The sequence below is a fragment of the Lepidothrix coronata genome, unplaced genomic scaffold, assembly GCF_001604755.1.
Source record: "Lepidothrix coronata isolate B3197 unplaced genomic scaffold, Lepidothrix_coronata-1.0 Scaffold104, whole genome shotgun sequence".
Taxonomy (NCBI): Eukaryota; Metazoa; Chordata; class Aves; order Passeriformes; family Pipridae; genus Lepidothrix; species Lepidothrix coronata.
In genome coordinates this window covers 1,507,817-1,525,907 of record NW_016690284.1, presented here as the reverse complement: position 1 = coordinate 1,525,907, position 18,091 = coordinate 1,507,817, and the positions used below count along the sequence as shown (strand labels likewise).

The window sequence follows — 18,091 nt, the reverse complement described above, 5'->3', positions numbered from 1 at the left end:
TTTTTTCTGGACGAAGGTCTGGTTAATTTCCCAAGAAAATCTTTGCTTGCAGTTCCCAGATGCTTGTTCCTACCTCTGTACCATTCCTTCAGGCTACAAAGGGCACTGTAACTCTGTCTGTCCATCCTCCCAGTCATCTGGATTTCCCACTGTCTGCGCTGGATGAAATATCAGAGACTAGCAGGTAGAATTAGAGCTATTTAAGAAATCACCTTCTGGAAGCTTGCCTAGTGTGCTTCTCTTTCATGCATGCAACAGGCCTGTGCTTTAGATACACAGCAGAAGAGTAACAACAAATAGCAAAGACGTGTGTCAAGAAAAGAATATCCCTCAAACTTCCCTTCTCAGTAGGTGGGACATACTTGCTTCCTTTGTTCTGATAGTCCGGGCTTCACTCCACTCACTCCACCTCCAAAAATGCTTTGCTGCCCCACAGCGAACCCTCGCTGTGTATTCCGTGTAGGGTTGCAGCCCACCCACAGTGATGCTCCTGTGAGGGGAATGCATGTCTGAACTATTGTGCTGCAACACAGAAAAACAGAACAGTCAGAGCTCACTTCAGCCTCAGCAGCAAGATGGTTTTGTCTTAAAAAAATATTTCTTCTTCTAGGTCCTGCAGCAGCAAGTTAAGCTTGACTTGGGAAAGGTAATCATGAAACAACAATCAAAAAATAATAATAAAAAAATGCATGAGATGAAGAGTCTGGGAGATCCCAAAAGAGGTCTGAAAGTCACCTCTATGTAACTGAGTAGGAGTCACAACCCTCCAAATGAGTACTCTTTACATCAAGGAGGGAGTTTACTGAGATCTTGCCCTCACAGAGCCTGAAGCTATTACTTTATGTAAGCAGGATGCTGCTCCAGATCTAGGCAGAGCAATCTACAGCTACCTTTTCTTTCCATTTTTTCCCCAACCTTTTCCCATACTCCCTCCTAATAGAGTTTGTTCTGGTAGCTCAAAATAAGTGAGCATGCTTTTAAGCCTCTCCTCAAAACTGTCTCCTGCAATGGCCACATTTGATCTAGACCTCTTAAGCAATATTGACACAGAACACAGCTTGATTGTGATCTTCCCTATGCTTTTTTAATGTGCTAGAGGCAAGCTGCCTTTCTAAGAAAAGGACTACATAGAAGCCTCACTGTTTGTTAAAGAGGTGGAACAAGACACATGTTTTTGTGTATGACATTCAGGTCTCATACCAGTTCAGCTTTCCCATCCGGGTGGAGCACTTCAGTCTGACAAAAGAGTTCAATTCCATTGCTTTGATAATTCCAATGTAATGTGATTTCTGTATCTGTGCATTTTTGCCGCACCTGGAAAGGTGCAGTGGGATAAACTGCAAATGGAAAATCTGAGTCAGCTCTTGTAAAACATAAAATATATGCAAAAGTATTTTAAGGTATTTTAGCTGAGCAGTAAAAGCAAATAAAAAATACATACTTAGCACATTAAAATTAGCAAGATTTTTTTTTTCACTGATGAACTATTCTACCTCCCTTACAGTAGGACAAAGGACATTGCTGTCCCATATGAGGACCAAGACAGGTTAGCATCATCACTTCTTTCCTGGCAATAGCTGCTTACACCTGTATCACATCTCATATCATACCAATTCCCAAGTAACCTACACAGTTATTTTCTAAAACTCCTCATTTTAGATCCTTGCATCATGTTGCTTTCTATACTAAGAACTGGCTTCAGCAAAGCAGAAGATTTTGAAGTATTAAGGGTCATTTCAATAACCAAATCTGACCTTTGGAGTGAATCTGTTTTCTATCATTAATATGACTTTCCAGAGCTGAAACTGAAGAGAGAGCAGATAACTATAGGGACAGGTAGCAAAACTGGGAAGTTAAAAATCAGTGGCCTCCATACTTTAAACAGGGCACTCAAGGTATCAAGCTCAGAAGGAGCAAAAAAAAAGCCCTCAACAAAAATATAGAAAAGACCTTACATCTGTGATTTACATTAAAAACATCCATGGCAGTTTTCTTTCCCAGTGGATTTTCCGCAGTCACTGTGACATTCCAGATCCTCTGCTGGCCTATCTCCCAAGAACATGCACACGTCTTGGAACAACTTTGTGTGCACTGAAACATTTTCTGGGAAGATCTATCAAAGAAAGGGGAGGGTTGGACAGCGGCAAAGAGAGAGAAAGATGTTTTTCCATAATGTACAATCAACACAAATATTGAAATTTTTGATGTTCAACTAGAATGCAGCATCATAAAAAATCAGGCTGAGGGGGAATATAAAAAGCCAACCAGTTCTTTCTTTTAGCCTGAAGTAGGGTGAATAGATAGGTATTAGAAGAAAGTTTTCTTCAAAGTCTATGTTTGTCTTTTTAAGATACAGCTAAATTAGTGATTCCTCATAGAAATTCTAAACCAGGGACTTATTTGCCAGGACCATTTACACATCCACCATTATGTTTTAAAATGAAGTTGTAATTTCACGTGCACCTTCTAAGCTTCCATTTTTAAATTACCATCATAATATCTTAATAGAAGTGAATGATGCAGAGACCATGAAGGTACGTGCAACGATGACCTGACTTCTGCTGACATCTATTGATTAAAGTTTGCTGTGATGATGAGGTATCTGTCCCGCTTAATGAGTTTCTTTGCAGGCTCTGGGGTAAAGCCCCTCTTCTCATCTGAGAGCCATGTCTGATTTGCCACACCTTGACTGAGAGTGCTAAGAAAGAGCTGTGAGAAAGTCTGCAGAGAAATCTTAAAAAAAAAAAACAAAAAAAAAAACAAAAACAAACAAACAAACAAAAAGTAAAGAAGCCAGTTGAAATTACAGAAATTATAGACACAGGTAGGATTTTTGAGATAGGATTGTCACTAGCTCAAGGACTCAAGAAGGAAAACACGAGCATGTAAAGTCCTAAAATCCTAAAGAAAAAGAATTAGGGAGGTGAATCAGGCTAACTAGGAGGTAGCTGGGAATCATCAGTTTTGAGTCAGCATTATTGTCAATGGATTGTTAGCACACTAATAGTCTATCAGCTGATTAGATCTAGTTGTCTGTTGTGTACTCAATAATTATGTTACACTTTTAAGTTATCTATATCCTGATTTCAGGGTGTCTTCATACCTACTGGAAGATATCCAAAAAATTAACCCAAAAGAATGATTAGAACAAGCTTTAGCAGGCAGAACTTGGTCTAAAGGACAGGCAACTTTATATAATTAGTCTAAATCAGAGCAGTTATGCATCGCTCAAGCTTTGTTCAATAAGTGATCGGTGAGGTGGAAAGAGGCAGGCAGCTAATTACAAAAAAGAAAAAAAACATTTTTCTTGGTGAGAGAAGGTGACCACTCTACACAACACACACCAGAGTTAATACAACAACAAGACCTACTTTGCAATCAAGGTGTAGTTTGATGAATGCTTCCCATAAAGATAGGTGCTTTCTCCTTCGCTCCAAGTACATGTTATTATTCTCATATCTTGTGTTTGGCAGGAAAAATCTTTAGGTGTGTCAGGTGCTCCTTGTCAGAGGGAATAACCAAAAACACACCAATAGCATGGCAGTCAAGGCAAAAGTCATCAGTGTTTAATATATTAACAAGCTACAAATAATGGATAAGTACAAAGTCTGGTTTATTACAAATGTTATTGAAATTACACTTATTCAATGACCAGTTTGTAAGATAGTCAGGATAATACCATAAATTAATAGCAATCCAAACACTTTTGTTATCATATTTTGTTATATTCATATATCCATTAATTTAATCTGTTTTGTTTTCTATCTGTAAAAATTGCTACTCGCCTTCAAAATAGGGACTGTGCTGAGTTTTACCACAGGCACACAGACAGTGAAGCTGAACTCCTAAATGGGTAGGTATATTTAAGAATCAATCACCTGTCCTAGGATCAATTAATGGGATTAATTTGCACATGCTTGATGCTATTCTTTAATGATTTCTATACATAAATTTACAGATCTCAAGTCAGACATTAACAGAGATCAGCTGGACAAGACAGGGCTATGACAAATTACAGAAGGCTTTTTTTTCCTCCCCCCACAGTCACTCTTGACTTAATAACAAAGGGAAAATAGATCCGTAATAACGTGTTCACTTACTACCCACAAGGAAAGCTGCATGAGCTGGGCAGTGATCTTGACTGTAGGAACAGCAGACATGGATTTGAGGCGTTTCGTGATGTCTCACATTTTCCATAGTGAGAATTCCGAGTCGACTGCTTGTGCGATTGAAAACACGAACAGCTGGGCGCACAGAGAATTCTTTAATGATTTGACCTTTCCTTCCAATGCAACAAAAACTGGTATCAGAGCCTTCCTCTAAAATTATTTTACTTGGAAAGATTTGTGGTTCACTGCTATTTGAAGTGTCCAGGCCTGAAAATTAATACATAAAAAAACCATTTCAAGATCTGCTCAGGGCAAAAGCCTTCAAACAGAACACATAGCTAAGCATTTATTCAAGAAATTGTTAATGTTTTATTATCCATTCACAGACTTTTATTTAGTATTCTTCCCCACAGAGAGATGAACTTCACATGCAAAAATACCTATATTTGTCTTAAACCCACAAACATCTAACGTAGTCCAACAAGATGGAGACTAAATCTATCTCTCTGCCTTTCACTGGAGGCAAAAAAAGTGTGTGGTTAAGAACTGCCTTTACAGAGGAACATTAACTCCTGTACCTATGCCCAGACTGATGTTTTACAGCCAAAATGCCTGCTCTGGAAAACTATGAATAGGGGGCTAGAAAAACCTCATGTTCTGAAGCTCATGCAGAGCTCAGCTAAGAGGAGTCAACATTGACTGAATCAGATCAGTAAGGAGACACTCCACTTGGAATGAGAATCCTATGGCCTTTAATGTTGGACTGCTTGCTGGACGTAAGAATTAGTGGAATTTAAGTGACTCACAGTCTTTTACACATGTTGCGTGGATAAACTCTACTCTCGAGAATCTGATACAAAAATCTGATGACATCTAGGATTACTATGTCTCAGGGAGCTCTAAATCAGGTCTGTAATGTGGGATCATTTTGTGACTGAGAAATAGTATTTTTGAACCCTATCAAATTTCAATTGAAAAAAATAAGGTCTCAAAGACTGAGGTTAGTGAGACAAAAAGGGAGTCTTGCATCCTATTTTCTATTATATAAGGAGAGGGAGATGGACAACTTAAGTGTCACAATCCAAGTCTAAAGACCTGTGATGCTCTTCCTACCATGACGTACCTCATCTCAACTAAAAGCCTTTGCTGCTCCAAATGAGAATAGTGTTTCATTATAAAATCACTGTACCAATTTTTCTAAAGTAGTTACCTATTTTACTTAAACAAAACTCTCTGGAAATCAAACTGTTCTAGTAAGACACAGTAATCTTAAAAAAAAAAAGTGTTTTCTGATATTGTTAATTACATTATTGGTTCAGTCCCCATTTACTCTCATAGAATTCATAAGACATTCATTCCAAGTGACATAAGGACCTCACTTGCTCCTTCATTCCAGGTGACATGAGGAGCTGACTCACTCCTTTCTCTCTGCTTCTGTAATACTAATCAAAGCTATGAAACCAGACAAAAGCAACACATGCATCAGATCATGTAGTCATAGCAATGCACTTCATCTCCTCTCCACGAGTCTGGGGCAGGGATGTATTTGACCTGGTAATAGATTATGCTACAGCCTTTCCAAGATCCCATGCCACTCCATATACTGCATTGTTTTAATGCATGAGCAAAAAAAGCTCTGAAACTTTTGGTCTACTAGTTCAGGAAGATAGTCTGCAAATTCTAACAATGACTGAAGCACTGCTATTATTGCCAACAAAAAGTAAGGAATTGGTTAGTGTTTAGAGATTAATGAGTTCAAAATGGATTCTTGATTTGATGTCACTTCTCCTGAACTGTCCTTCACAATTACAGACAATGGTGAATTACAAACTAGGTTTGTACTATAAAAAAATAAAGTAAATATTGCAAAATCTTGTTTTACTTACCCAAGACAGTCTCCCACAGACTCCACTCACTCCAGATTTTTGATGTTTCTGCTTTGGTCCTGATTCTCACTGCATGAGACATACACTCCAAAGGTATGTCTGAATACCATACCCAATGAAGAGGCTTTCCTAATTTATCAAGTGTGACATTACGAAACTCCTACAAGCAAAGACCAGGAAGGCAAAGTATTGAAAACACAGCAGTGTGTAGACACTCTGTAGACACAGTATTTGGAAACACAATCAAAGGCAGTGGGAGAGAAAAAGCTCAAAGGAGGAAAATGCTTTTGAAAAACGAAACTCTGAAATCCCACTCACTACCTATGATCTCATATTAAGTAACTATTAGCTAATTAACTACTTACAGATCTGTACTGGCAGCAGTAGGGTGACTGATGCACTGACATATTTGTGAGTCAGGCCTTACCTCTCATGACGTGGATTCACTCCCAGAGACTTTAAGTAGGTTATTTGTGCCTGATATTACATGAGTAGTAGCATGCACAGATGCTGCTGCCTACAAATGCATCCTGGGTTACATATCACCATTCCTGGAGTGATTTAAAACACATGTAGATGCAGCACTTAAGGACCTGGTTTAGTGGTGGACTTAGCAGTGCCAGATTAATGGTCGGACTCAATGATCGTGAAGATTTTTTACAACCTATAAGATTCTATGATTCTATATATTTTTGTATTTTTTAAAGAACCATCCAGATTTTCATCACATAGACCCATGCTATTTGTATGGGTTGTACTGAAGCCTGGGCTCACACTGACCACTAGAGAATTGCTCTCTAGTGCTGCTTCCCATTAGCAACACCTGCACTTGCATATTATTACTGCTCTGAGAAAAACTCTGCAATCAGTTCAAAATTTACTTCCTCAGTTATAGCCCTGAGAAATGTAGTCACTGATTTGGAAGTTATAGGGGCTGTTTGTGTTTTGGTAGGAGCAGACTCACAGAGTTTCTTTATTGGTACATATTCTTCAGAAAAACACAGAAGCAAATAGGTTCTTGTGTGGTAGTGACATCCAAAGTAACCTGTTTGTTTTCCTTGTCATGTTTATTACGAGTAACAGAACACACTACATCATTGGATTTGAAAAGCTCTTACTTCCTACCAGCAAGTTAATAGCAGTTTATTGAAGGATAATCCAAAAAAAACAAAACTTAATTGTTTGTAGCTGTAAGGCCCCAGTTATTGACTTCAGGGTTAGATCTACTCATGGGGTGTTAAAAATCCTATCCAATGTATCAAAGTGGTAAAAATCTTTGGAACTGCACAGAGGTCATCTGCAGTGAAGATGTGGTTCTTCTGAATATTAGATCAAATACTACCAGCTAGGCTGATAAGAATAAATTGTGATTCTTAACAGTGCCTATCTTATTTTATTGATCACTGATTTCTGAAAAAATAAGCCCTTCACTGTTTTATGTGCTTTTTCATGAACAGCAACTTTAAATGAGCCAGAGCAGTTTTTCAGTTTTACTAAGTTTTAATATGTGCGTTTCATATTCTTCCATAATCCAGGTGACTCATAATAGGTTAAAACGTGACTAAAACATTGCCAAAAGATTTTGTCAAACTCAAAGGAAAGGAAATTTTCTTTGGAGACTGTTCTCACACTGAAGTCACAAAGAGTGGAAAACACCTGGAACAGGTCTAAGCCTATGAATTGGGTGATCTCCTCCTCTTCAGAAAATTTGGCTGATTTAAGTGTTAAGGAAAACTACCAGGATAGGGACTTTGCAAAGAGACATCACTACTTCTTCCTTTTCCTTTAGCTTCCTTTATATTGTAAAAGACTAGTATACTTCTTTTCAAAGTACACTTACTGTCAACACAGTAGTAGAAGTAGTTTCATCTGTTCGATTGACTTGTATTTCAAAAGACATTGCCAGCTTAGCATCATGTGCTGACTTGACAACATCCCATTCCACTAGCAGCCGCTGGAGAGCCAAATCCTTGGAAACGTTAAAGTAAGTTACTGGAAACACATCAGATTCTAGGAGCACAAAAAGGACACAAAAATATTGCTGTTTAGCTAAATTACAAAGCAGATCTGAAACAACAGTGGTTAGAGGTATGATAGGTTCCACACTAGATGGTTCTGAAGGAAAAAACCAAAATGGATCAAGACCCATGCTGCTGATAAAAAAAAGCAAAGATAATCTTTCATCTTAAAGAACCAGCAGGCTAAAATGAGGTTCCTGAATCTCAGTAGCCCTTCCTACCATGACATTTGGTATGCTATTAAATTTCTTTATGCCCTCAATTTACTAGCTATTTTATGGGAATACAAATCCAACCTCATTTTTATGAAGAGGAACAACATAATGTATTAATAGGGATTAAATTCCAATAAATCCCAATCCCAACAAGCCTACTTATCATTAGGGCAGAAACTTTGGGCTCAGGTTTGATCTCTGATAAAATACAGATTAAATTAGTTGGTGCAAAACAAGTATTTGAAGAGGATAGATCAAGAGATTCCCTCCAGTAGCTAGCTCAGATGACATTCTAGTATTAAGCACATTCCTAGTTGTTCTACACAGAACTTAAGCACCTTAGTTGGAGCTGTGGATCCTTCTACTGGAATTAAACACCTAGTTTTAATGGCACCTCCATCCTTCTGTGGGTCTGGAGTTAATTCCCATAATAAAATAAAGTTTAAAAGTCAGACTAAAGTCTCTTTTGTTGCTGGGAAAGAAAAGGCCCTGCAAGAACATTATTCTGCTGAAAACTACAGATAACTTCATAAGTAGTTCCTCTTTTCAGATGTTTGCTTTGTCACCCCTCCCAAAAAAACCCTAACTCTTGGAAGAGATGAAATATAGTACTCGCTGATTTGTAACTTCTTTCCTTCCTGAAAAATAAACAAACACAAACGCCCTAAACTTGATCTGGTTGTTAATGAAGCCAGGGAGCTGGAAAGGCCAAGTAACTAGGCTTTTTCTTTTGCCACAATTGCTTTCCAAGGTGCTTCTGCTTGTTACAAATGACAGGGGCAGAATGTTTATGCTGACTGGGACACAGAAAAGAAGTCACAGAATTAGCTGCATCTTTTCATGAAACAGAACTCATTCTGTGCATTCCTGCCACACCACAGTCCTCAGGGACACAACGGATTGAGAGACCTAAGCAGATCCTTCTCGCAAAGCTGCCACCTCCACTCATCAGCCAGATGTGCTTCACCAACTGAATTACCTGAGCCTTTCACAGAGTATCACTAGCAGGAAACATGAGCATTCAGAAGATTTAGATTGAGAATCTGCATTTTGATAGATGCTTCTGGCAGACATCAGGTATCCAAACCATTCTGCAACTTATCCTGTGGTGTCTGCTCCGCACTAACTTCTGTGCAGCATTTTCCCTACATATGGGTTTTTTCATTAGCTGTAGGGAATGAAACGCTCAAGAGAAGCTGCAGTTCTAACAATCTGTGATCACTCAAAGGAAGCAAATAAAACTTTATAAATTTTATATATTTGTTAATTATGAGAATACAGACACTGACACAGCTTAGTTGCTTATACAAGTCCAGCCTATAATTGAAGAATAAATGGAGGAAATAATGTATTTTACTGTTAGTTCCAAGATACTAAAAAATGCTGGAAGAAAGGAAGAAACAAATACACCTGAAAGAAATGCCAGCCAGCTGGCAGAAAACACTTCCTTTTTCAGGGTGCAGCATTAAAACAAACCCCAGCATATCTTCTGAGTTTCCCTATCCTTCTTCTGCTCTTTCTTCAGCCAATTCTAATTGCAAGTGTCACTACTATGCCTATTGCACTGATGATGAACCTTTCTCTGTTCTCTACATCTGTCTCGTTTTGTCCAAACTAAAATATTATTGCTTTTTTCACGATGGAAAATATTTTCCCCTGCCACATTTAGTTAACTTGATAAAAACCACAAAGGTCTCATTAGTTTCCATTTTTTAATCCATCTGTACAAGTGTCCCTCCACTATCTCTTTTCAGCTAGGTGACATATCACTTCAAACTTCACACAATTTTGTTTTCCACTTACTCTGGCATAACACAGTCTAGATCACCAGTTAGAGCTTTTACACAGTACCAACAAAGAGAAGAAACAATATAGTTAAGGTTATATCCAAGATCCCGATTGCCATTGAGTTACAATGTGGATATTAAAGAATTCTTTAGCATAATTTTAAGATGTAGAAACATCTGTAGCATTCAGTTATAATATTCTCCTCCTAGCAAACTGAAACTACCAAGGCCTCTTTAAGACTTGTTTTAACTTGAAAGCTAACTCAAGACTATGTGAATAGCTTAATGATTAACAACAGAGATGAATTTTATGCCTAAACAATTGCATGTGAAAACAAGTGACCAAGTTATGGTAATGCAGTAACCGTTTGGACTTGCCCACATTACAAAGTTTTGCCACTCTAGGAGCACGGGTAACAGAGCCTCAAAACTGGGGAACTGGCACCTTGCATGAGTGGTGTGTGAACACACGAATTTCAAGGTTGAAGAGAGGCAAAATGTCTGAAACTCCCTTCAGTATTATAACAAATATATTTACACAAAAAAAACTCCCATCTCTCTTCCTTCTTCGCCAACTTAATTAAGGCAATAAAACTTCCATAATGCAGACTAGAGCCTGGTAAGGTCTGCCTTCTTAATGGTGGTCACAGAAAAGTCAGTGAAAATTTTTCATCTCTTTTTTTTTTCTTCTAATGGAATCATTAAAAAAAGTAAAAAAAAAAAAGAAAGAGGGGAAGCAAATAAATAAATACACTTTGACTTCGTATCTTTGCGAGTCATCGATTCAACAGGCAATTTTGCATAATGGGGTCACAAAAAGTAATAATACAAGTTGCTTTGCCACCTTACAAAAGAAAATCATTTGATTAAGTGTGTAACATGTTGCTTAATCACAGACTTAGAAGTAAGCAAGTCCAAAGCTTCAACTGCTGTAGATTGGTTCCAAATAAAAAAACTGAACGTTCAGACACTTACCTTGCTGTGAGTATGTAGCATAGCAAGTCTGTAGGGGGAGCAGTACTGCCAGAAGCATGAAGTGATTCATCCTTTGTCCACCTTTTCCTGCACAAGACTTACCAGCAAAGAAGGCATTTTTAATTATTTGTCTTTTTAGGAGAAATGCGTGCCAAACAATAGACTAGATAATATTACTGTATTTAAAAACTAAAAAGTAAAAACCTAATCACATGAACTCCAGTTTAACATAAATTCAGGAAGAACGGACAAAGAAAGATAGGGAATGAAAAAAACACTCTTGGTTTTGGGACCTGGTTAGAGCATAGAGAGAACACTACAATCAAAAATTTCAATTGAGTCCAAACTAATAAATCACTAAACTAATAAATTAAAGTTTTTCATCTACTTATTTCAAAGAAATATTGAAACAAAAGTTTCTCCTGATATATTTTGGCTTTCCTCCTGCACAAGTAACAAGATATCCATCCTAACAAGCTAAAAGAAGGTATTAAGGAGGACACTATATGGAGGGCTTTAGCTAAACTGGAGTTGAAATACACATATCAAAGTCTTAGCACTTCCATTCCCAGAAGGAGCATCATCTCAAGCAACACAGAGCTCTATCTAGCATTCCTTTTGTAGCTTTTACACTCATATTTTGACAGTATGAAAGAAACTGTGTTTGACCTGTACAGCCCAGGTCTGAAGGACTGATTGTATGTCAGATCTCGGAAGACATGAATCACCTGCAAATTTCCCCATGCAGAAAAGAAAGGAAAATATTCAGCACCAGTACGGTTAAAGCTCTCAGGCACAGAGGGTACTGGAGTACAAACAACAGGAACAGGACAAGGGATATAGCTATCTTTAGCTTAGAACTTCTACATTTTACATTTCTGGAGCTGCGTAGAACACTGATAAAGTGAGTCTTCTATCACTGCTTTCATAACAGAAGTTGAAAACACTTCGCAGGAGATAACCAGAATGACCTGTCTCCATAAAACTGAGCCAAGGACAGAACATTTACTGATTTCAGATGGGCCAGAAATTCTCTACATAATTTATTCCTAGCAGAAAACCTCCAATTTAATACCTCAGAGCTACAGACTGTTTAATAAGTTTAATTACATTCAATCGTTTTGAGAAACTTTGAATTTCTCCAAAGGATCAGAAGAGAAGATTCTATTTTTTTTCAGTATGTTTTTAAGGGTTACACGAACACTGCAGAGAAGTCCTGCACGCAGCAGTGCAACCCAGGGCTCAATGGGCTGAGCTGCAGCATGCCCCAAATTCTCCTTGTGAGTTCAAATGCTTCTCATGGAGGGCCCTGTACTTAACATGCGAGCGTTGTCTTGCCCAGTGTATAGGCTTCTGCAGTCTTTCTTGACATTATACTAATATCCTCAAAAGTGTTTAAATAACATTAAAATCAACCTGTATGAAGAATCCAAATATTTTTGAGAAGATAGGCCTAACTCATATGCAACTAACAGACCATTCCAAGAACTGATTTAGGGAAATCTGATTTTTTTCTAGATTTCTAAATTTAAACTCTTTTGTCACCTGATCAAATTTTGTATCTTAAAGGGAAAATAATTTGTTATGGTTTTTCTGGAATAAACAAGATAGAATGGCTCTTTCTTACAGAGCAGAGAGTGTGAGTGACACAAAAAGTAGATTATGTCAAAACTTCTGGTAGCTCTTCAGTAGATTGCTATTCTTCTGAATTGTTTGAAAATAATATTGAGACACAAAGCCAAATCTTAAACACTTTTTTTCTTTTTTTTTTTTTCTTCTCTTTTCTTCAGAAAAAAAGGTGAAAATACAACTGCCTTGAAGTCAAGGGAGTCGACTTCTGCTCTAAGACTATTTAACACAAGGGTGGTCGGCTGGGTTCAGCAGCATATCTCCTGAGTTAATTACATCAGCATGATGAAAACCTGGCCCCACAGGACTCCTAATTTTGTAAACGTCTTTGGGGTTGGACAGACAAAATTTGCCCTATTTATTATGCATCATTTAAATTCAACAGCAAATACAGTGGGAAGGTATTGTGGAAGTAATGATATATTAGACTATTTGTTTAAATTACTTCCTATTTAGAAAACAAATCTAAAGTCTTTTACACTCTTAAGAGGCATTCTCTACTGTTGTCATGAAACAAATGCCTAATGTAACTATCTTGCTCCAGTCATTTCCACTGTCAGTTCACTAACGACTCCACCTAGATCACTTTTATTGATGCAAATGCCTTATGCTACCAAAGGGCAGTGTAATATAATAAATGATTACCAAAATATAAACATATTTTGGATTATGAAAATGATTTTCACTATTCAGTATGTTATTATTCTAGTTTAAAACTGCATAATAAATGAATTGTGGTAAGACATGCAACTGTAGGTAACAAACCAGTTGTCATCAGGAAAGTCCTAAAATCCACTAACAAAAAGTAAATTTAAATAAATGAAACATTAGTTAAAAAAAAAAATATGATCCTTAATATATGAGTAATATTTTGCATTACATCATCTTTATGCAGAAACATCTGCCTGAGACTAACAAATTAATCACACGTCGTATTTACTACCAACTAATGTCAAGCACTTATTTTGTATTATAAATAATTAAGTACTTTTATAAAATAATAATTTAAAAATCTGCATCTTGGTTACAGCTTTATAAAATACATTATCAATTTCATCAAAACAACAACAACAACATGATGATAATAAATTAACAACATCCTTGCCAAAAGTGAAAATAATTGAACAACAAAGGGAAGGAAAACAAGTAGCCAGGGAAGGTTTTTAGGTGTCTAAGCAATTCACCACCCTGAAAGAGGCCAATCTGAAGAGATATGAATATCACACCATTATACCACTGTTAATCTGAGAATTAATTACTGGCGACTCTTGCCTTTTAAGCCTAAGAGAAGATATGTTTTGTCACTATGCTCCAATCTGGAACATCTGTGTACTTTGGTCCATGAATTGCAGATAAGAACAAGAAACTCTTTGTCAGTAATTTTGAATATTGTCTCGAAACACATAATTTTAATACTTTTTTCCCTTTCTAGCTACTTTCATCATTGACATAATTTTGCAAACGCATTTTTCAGCCTATCGCAGAATCACAGAGCAGTTTGCCTAATTGTATTTTCAAGAACTCCAGGGATGGAGATTCCACAACTTTCCTAGGTAAATTGTTCCAGTGCTTAACCACTCGCCCTGTGAGGGTTTTTTCCTCCTTGTATTCAAACATGCATTTTGTCCTTATGTTCATTTAAAGAGAATATCTTTTTATATTCTCTTTATATTCCTATTTCTCCTTATATTTTCCTTGATGCAAGTTACACCCATTTCCTTTGCCCTTTGTCTGTACACCTCTGCAAAAAGCTTAGCTCTGTCTTTTCAGCTTTCTTTGTACAGTGAGCCCAAAACTGTAGACAGTAATTTACATATTGCCTCATTTGTGCCAAATAGGAGATAATCACTAAGCTCCAATTCTCTGCCATCAACAGCAACACTAATTACAGCTCTATTTTCTGTGTTGAACCTGGTTATTGAGACACATTGCAAAATGATCTATAAAATGGGGGATAACACTAAATTGCAATCTGAAGTCAGTTGGGCACAAAATAATCTGTCTGACCTACAGAAGTTAGCTGACCAATAAATCTTGTATTTTACCCTATATTCGTTCCCCTTTTAAAAATTTAAAATCTGTGGGGTGAATAAAGCAGATCAGTCTGTAGCCTAAATCACTGATAGATTTTTTTAAAGTCATGACTGTATAGTCTACTGGTAATTCTTCCTGTTGGAAAAATGTAACCTGGGGTGTGACAAAACAGATACAGATGGATTGAGGTCTCCCTAGCCTAACTTCAACAGAACAGAACCATTTTGGGGACCTGACAGAAATTGCAATAATATTCAGAAGAAACAGGAATTGTTCAGAGACCTGACAATTAAAGAAGAATCACTCAAGAAGTAAAGACAGCATAGAAGCAAATTACCTTTGAGTAAATGAAATCTCCTTAAGTAGATAGTTTGTGAATATTTTAAATAAATTATCTCCAGGTAAACTATTTCTCATTCAGAGCAAAATTCTGGCTTAGATGATCCCTGTAGTCCTGTCCAGGTCAATGCCAGGGAATGAGAGGAAAAAGAAATTCTCTCAGTTATTCATCTGCAAAACACACCTAAGATAAACATTTCGTCAAACCCCTCCTCAAAGTCTTTGAAGCACCAAAATTCAGCTGAAACTTCTTACCAGATCAGGCTTGCAGTGTCCAGGAGTCATTGGCCGGGAGCTGGAGCCATACAGTGCAAATATTGTTGCAGCACCTGGAATACCTGTGTGTGTAAGAAAAGGAAGTCCCTGCTATGAACATATTATGAACATCATAGTTAACTGCAGAGTTAATCTGTTTTGTAGCAATCTTCCTAAAGGTACATATTTCAAATCATATTTCATATAACTTTCCTTTCGCAGTGTCCTTTTCTTTGCTTATTTAAAACAGCTGCCCTAACATGGCCATAACAACACAACCCATATCCTTAAATGAACCACAGGCTGGGAAAAGAAATGTTTCCAGGTGCTAGGATTCAAAAAACTGAATCTATTTAAAGTACTAGAGTATTAGATAGGGATATCGAGTCATAACCACCATGAATCAAATAAATTTTTCTAAACCAAATATGGAAGAGGACTGTCAATGAGGCAACTACAGAAATAATACTACTTTGGATTTATATAAATCCATAGTTCATCCTGTGTTCTAATTTCCTCTACTTCATAGACAGACTGAGGATAGGAATCACAATCCAAGCTCCTACTACACAAGATTGATAACATTTACTGACATCTAAGTGCCAAAACCCAATAAGCTCTTTCCATAGCCTCCAAACTCCCCAGAAAGTAAGGCAGCCCACAAGTAGATTAATTTATCCTCCTGATGTGTTTCTTTTCCTCTTAAATAAACAGATAACTAGGTAAGTGTCAAAAGGACCAGAAGGCCCCAATGATTTGTAAAAGACCCTACAAAGTAGTGTGCCTCCACTCTCCTGATTCCTGCCATTCCCAGTATATCCTTTGCAGAATCAACAGTGCAGAGTTGACATCCAGCTCAGGCAGTTTTACTTGAAACAGTGAGCAATGTCTAACCACCAGGAAATTAGGGAGTGTCGGTAAAGCAGTGTCTGCTGAAACATCCTACAACTAAATAGATCCCTCTTTAAAATAAACATCATACTGTTTACAGAAAATCTGATTTTCAGTTATGGGGGGAAAAAAAAGGAACAGCTGAGATACCACATTCTAAAGCACATGAATCCTTCCTTTAGTCCTTGTACTTGCGTTCTTCTTTTAAAGATCTTTTCAGTTACACTTGGTGCACAAAATACATCTATGTGTAAGACAGTGAAAGCTCTTGATAAGCCTTTGAAATCTAATGGGTGAGCAACAAGTTTAAAAAGCTGCACTTGGAAGAAAGTAGTTTCTATAATTAAGGTCTGATATGCATGTAATAATTTGACCACTTAGAGGTAGCTATATTTCCTGTGTTTTGGTAAGTAGAAAGCTCTTTAAGCTCTTTAATGCATTCTGTTGATTTTCTAAAAAGCTTTGCCAAAATAAGAAAATATGTACTTCATGGTCCCCAAAAGACTAGAATCTGAAGAAAAAAAGCAGTAAAAATGAAGGGGGGGGGGAAATGGAGTCTAAAAACATAAAGCCATTAACAAACTGTGTAAAACTAGTTCTGCTCTATCAGAAAAAGAATGTTAGTAATTGTAGAGAAGGAATCACATAACAACAGGAAAACTTGTTTTACCATGTTTTTCAGGCATCATCGACTCTTAACTTGGTTAGGTTTACCGCCCCGGAGTAGGGACTGGAAGAGGCAGGCAATATTCAGATAGAAACAGAAATAAAAACGTTATGCCAAAAAAAAAAAGTCAAACTAAAAAATCAGGAACCACACTAGAATTTATGATGTTTTCTCACTTACTCCAATGATTTTGAAATTAAACTATGGATTTAATCAGCTTAAAAGAAAGTAAGAGCAAGAATTTTTCTCTGTATGATGCCAGATTCAAAGATCCTGAAGTCTTCTTGAATCAGCAGGAACAGGAGATGCTAACACCAAACCTAATCACCTGGCAGGTGTAGCATCCTCGTCCCACGAGGTACCTCACCTAAGTAATTTTTGCTCAGGTCAAATTAGGAGCTTTTAATCTGCAGCTAAGCAGTAATAACTTGAAAGCAGAAAAGGCTAGGCGGTCATTAGACACCTTAAATTCATCGGGGTGTGATGATGCTGGCGGAGTTTCGGGAGGAAACTACGGCTCCCACCACTCAAGAGCACCCACTCGTGCCGAGGGGGTGCCTGGAGAACACGGGCTGAAGGGCAAGCAAAAGGCGGAGAGGGCTTAGCGGGCACCAGAAAGGCTAAAAATCAGAGTCAAAACTCCACAGTGCGTTTCAAAACAAGCGCCGGGGTGGAATGGTGGGTGTTCCTCAGCGGGGCAGGCTGAGCGGCGCTCGCCGAGGGCGGACGGGACCTCCGAGGGAGGGGAGGGGAGCTTTGTTGAGGGAACGAGGGACAAGGGGACACCAGCATCACTCACCTGCAGCCGAGAGCAGCCACCTCGGGACCAGCAGACACCTGGGGGCAGACAGAACCCCCAGCGCTGGGACGCGCCGGCCTCTCGGGCAGCGCAGGGAAGCGGCTCGGCCGCCCCTCCCCGGGCAGGGCAGTGTCTCCTCCCACCTCGCCGAGCCGGCTGAGCCGAGTTTCGGGAATCTCTCCCCCGCTCCGGGAAGCGCGGCCTGTTCCCTTGGCTGGCTTCCTGAGGACAGGATGCGGGCTGCCCTCCGTCCCCTCCTCCAGGCGCCCGCGGTGCCCCCGGGGCGTGGGGGGGCTGCAGAGTCCGGGCTGGGACCCAGGGGTGCCGAGCAGGGACAGGCAGGGGTAGCCTGAGATGACCAGGGAGGGCAGAGAATGTACGTTTTCCCGGCCCCTCCAGTCCCCAGCAGACAGAAAGCGCAGGCAGGAATGATGTCTCAAAGGCTGCTTTATCTCTTATGTCATGGCCTGGGGTACCTGTGTCTCCC

The 18,091-nt window shown here is 38.5% G+C and overlaps 1 protein-coding gene across 3 annotated transcripts in view; it reads right to left on the bottom strand.

Annotated features, from left to right (window-relative positions):
* LOC108501584 (oncostatin-M-specific receptor subunit beta-like) overlaps positions 1–17,730 on the bottom strand; it is a 29,248-nt gene extending 11,518 nt beyond the window's left edge. Inside the window, exons 1-12 of one of the 3 annotated variants that reach the window (XM_017823625.1) lie at positions 17,605–17,656; positions 15,248–15,330; positions 14,991–15,107; positions 11,660–11,718; positions 10,991–11,087; positions 7,836–8,005; positions 5,996–6,155; positions 4,101–4,376; positions 3,372–3,501; positions 1,956–2,113; positions 1,201–1,337; positions 363–522 (exon numbers count right to left, since the gene is read on the bottom strand). In XM_017823625.1, the coding sequence (XP_017679114.1) occupies positions 363–522; positions 1,201–1,337; positions 1,956–2,113; positions 3,372–3,501; positions 4,101–4,376; positions 5,996–6,155; positions 7,836–8,005; positions 10,991–11,060 (1,261 nt within the window). In that variant the 5' untranslated portion in view covers positions 11,061–11,087; positions 11,660–11,718; positions 14,991–15,107; positions 15,248–15,330; positions 17,605–17,656. Of the gene's footprint in view, positions 1–362; positions 523–1,200; positions 1,338–1,955; positions 2,114–3,371; positions 3,502–4,100; positions 4,377–5,995; positions 6,156–7,835; positions 8,006–10,990; positions 11,088–11,659; positions 11,719–14,990; positions 15,108–15,247; positions 15,331–17,604 lie in introns of all 3 variants that reach the window. The other 2 variants (XM_017823626.1, XM_017823624.1) reach the window with 2 other exon arrangements.
* Positions 17,731–18,091: the final 361 nt, after the last annotated feature.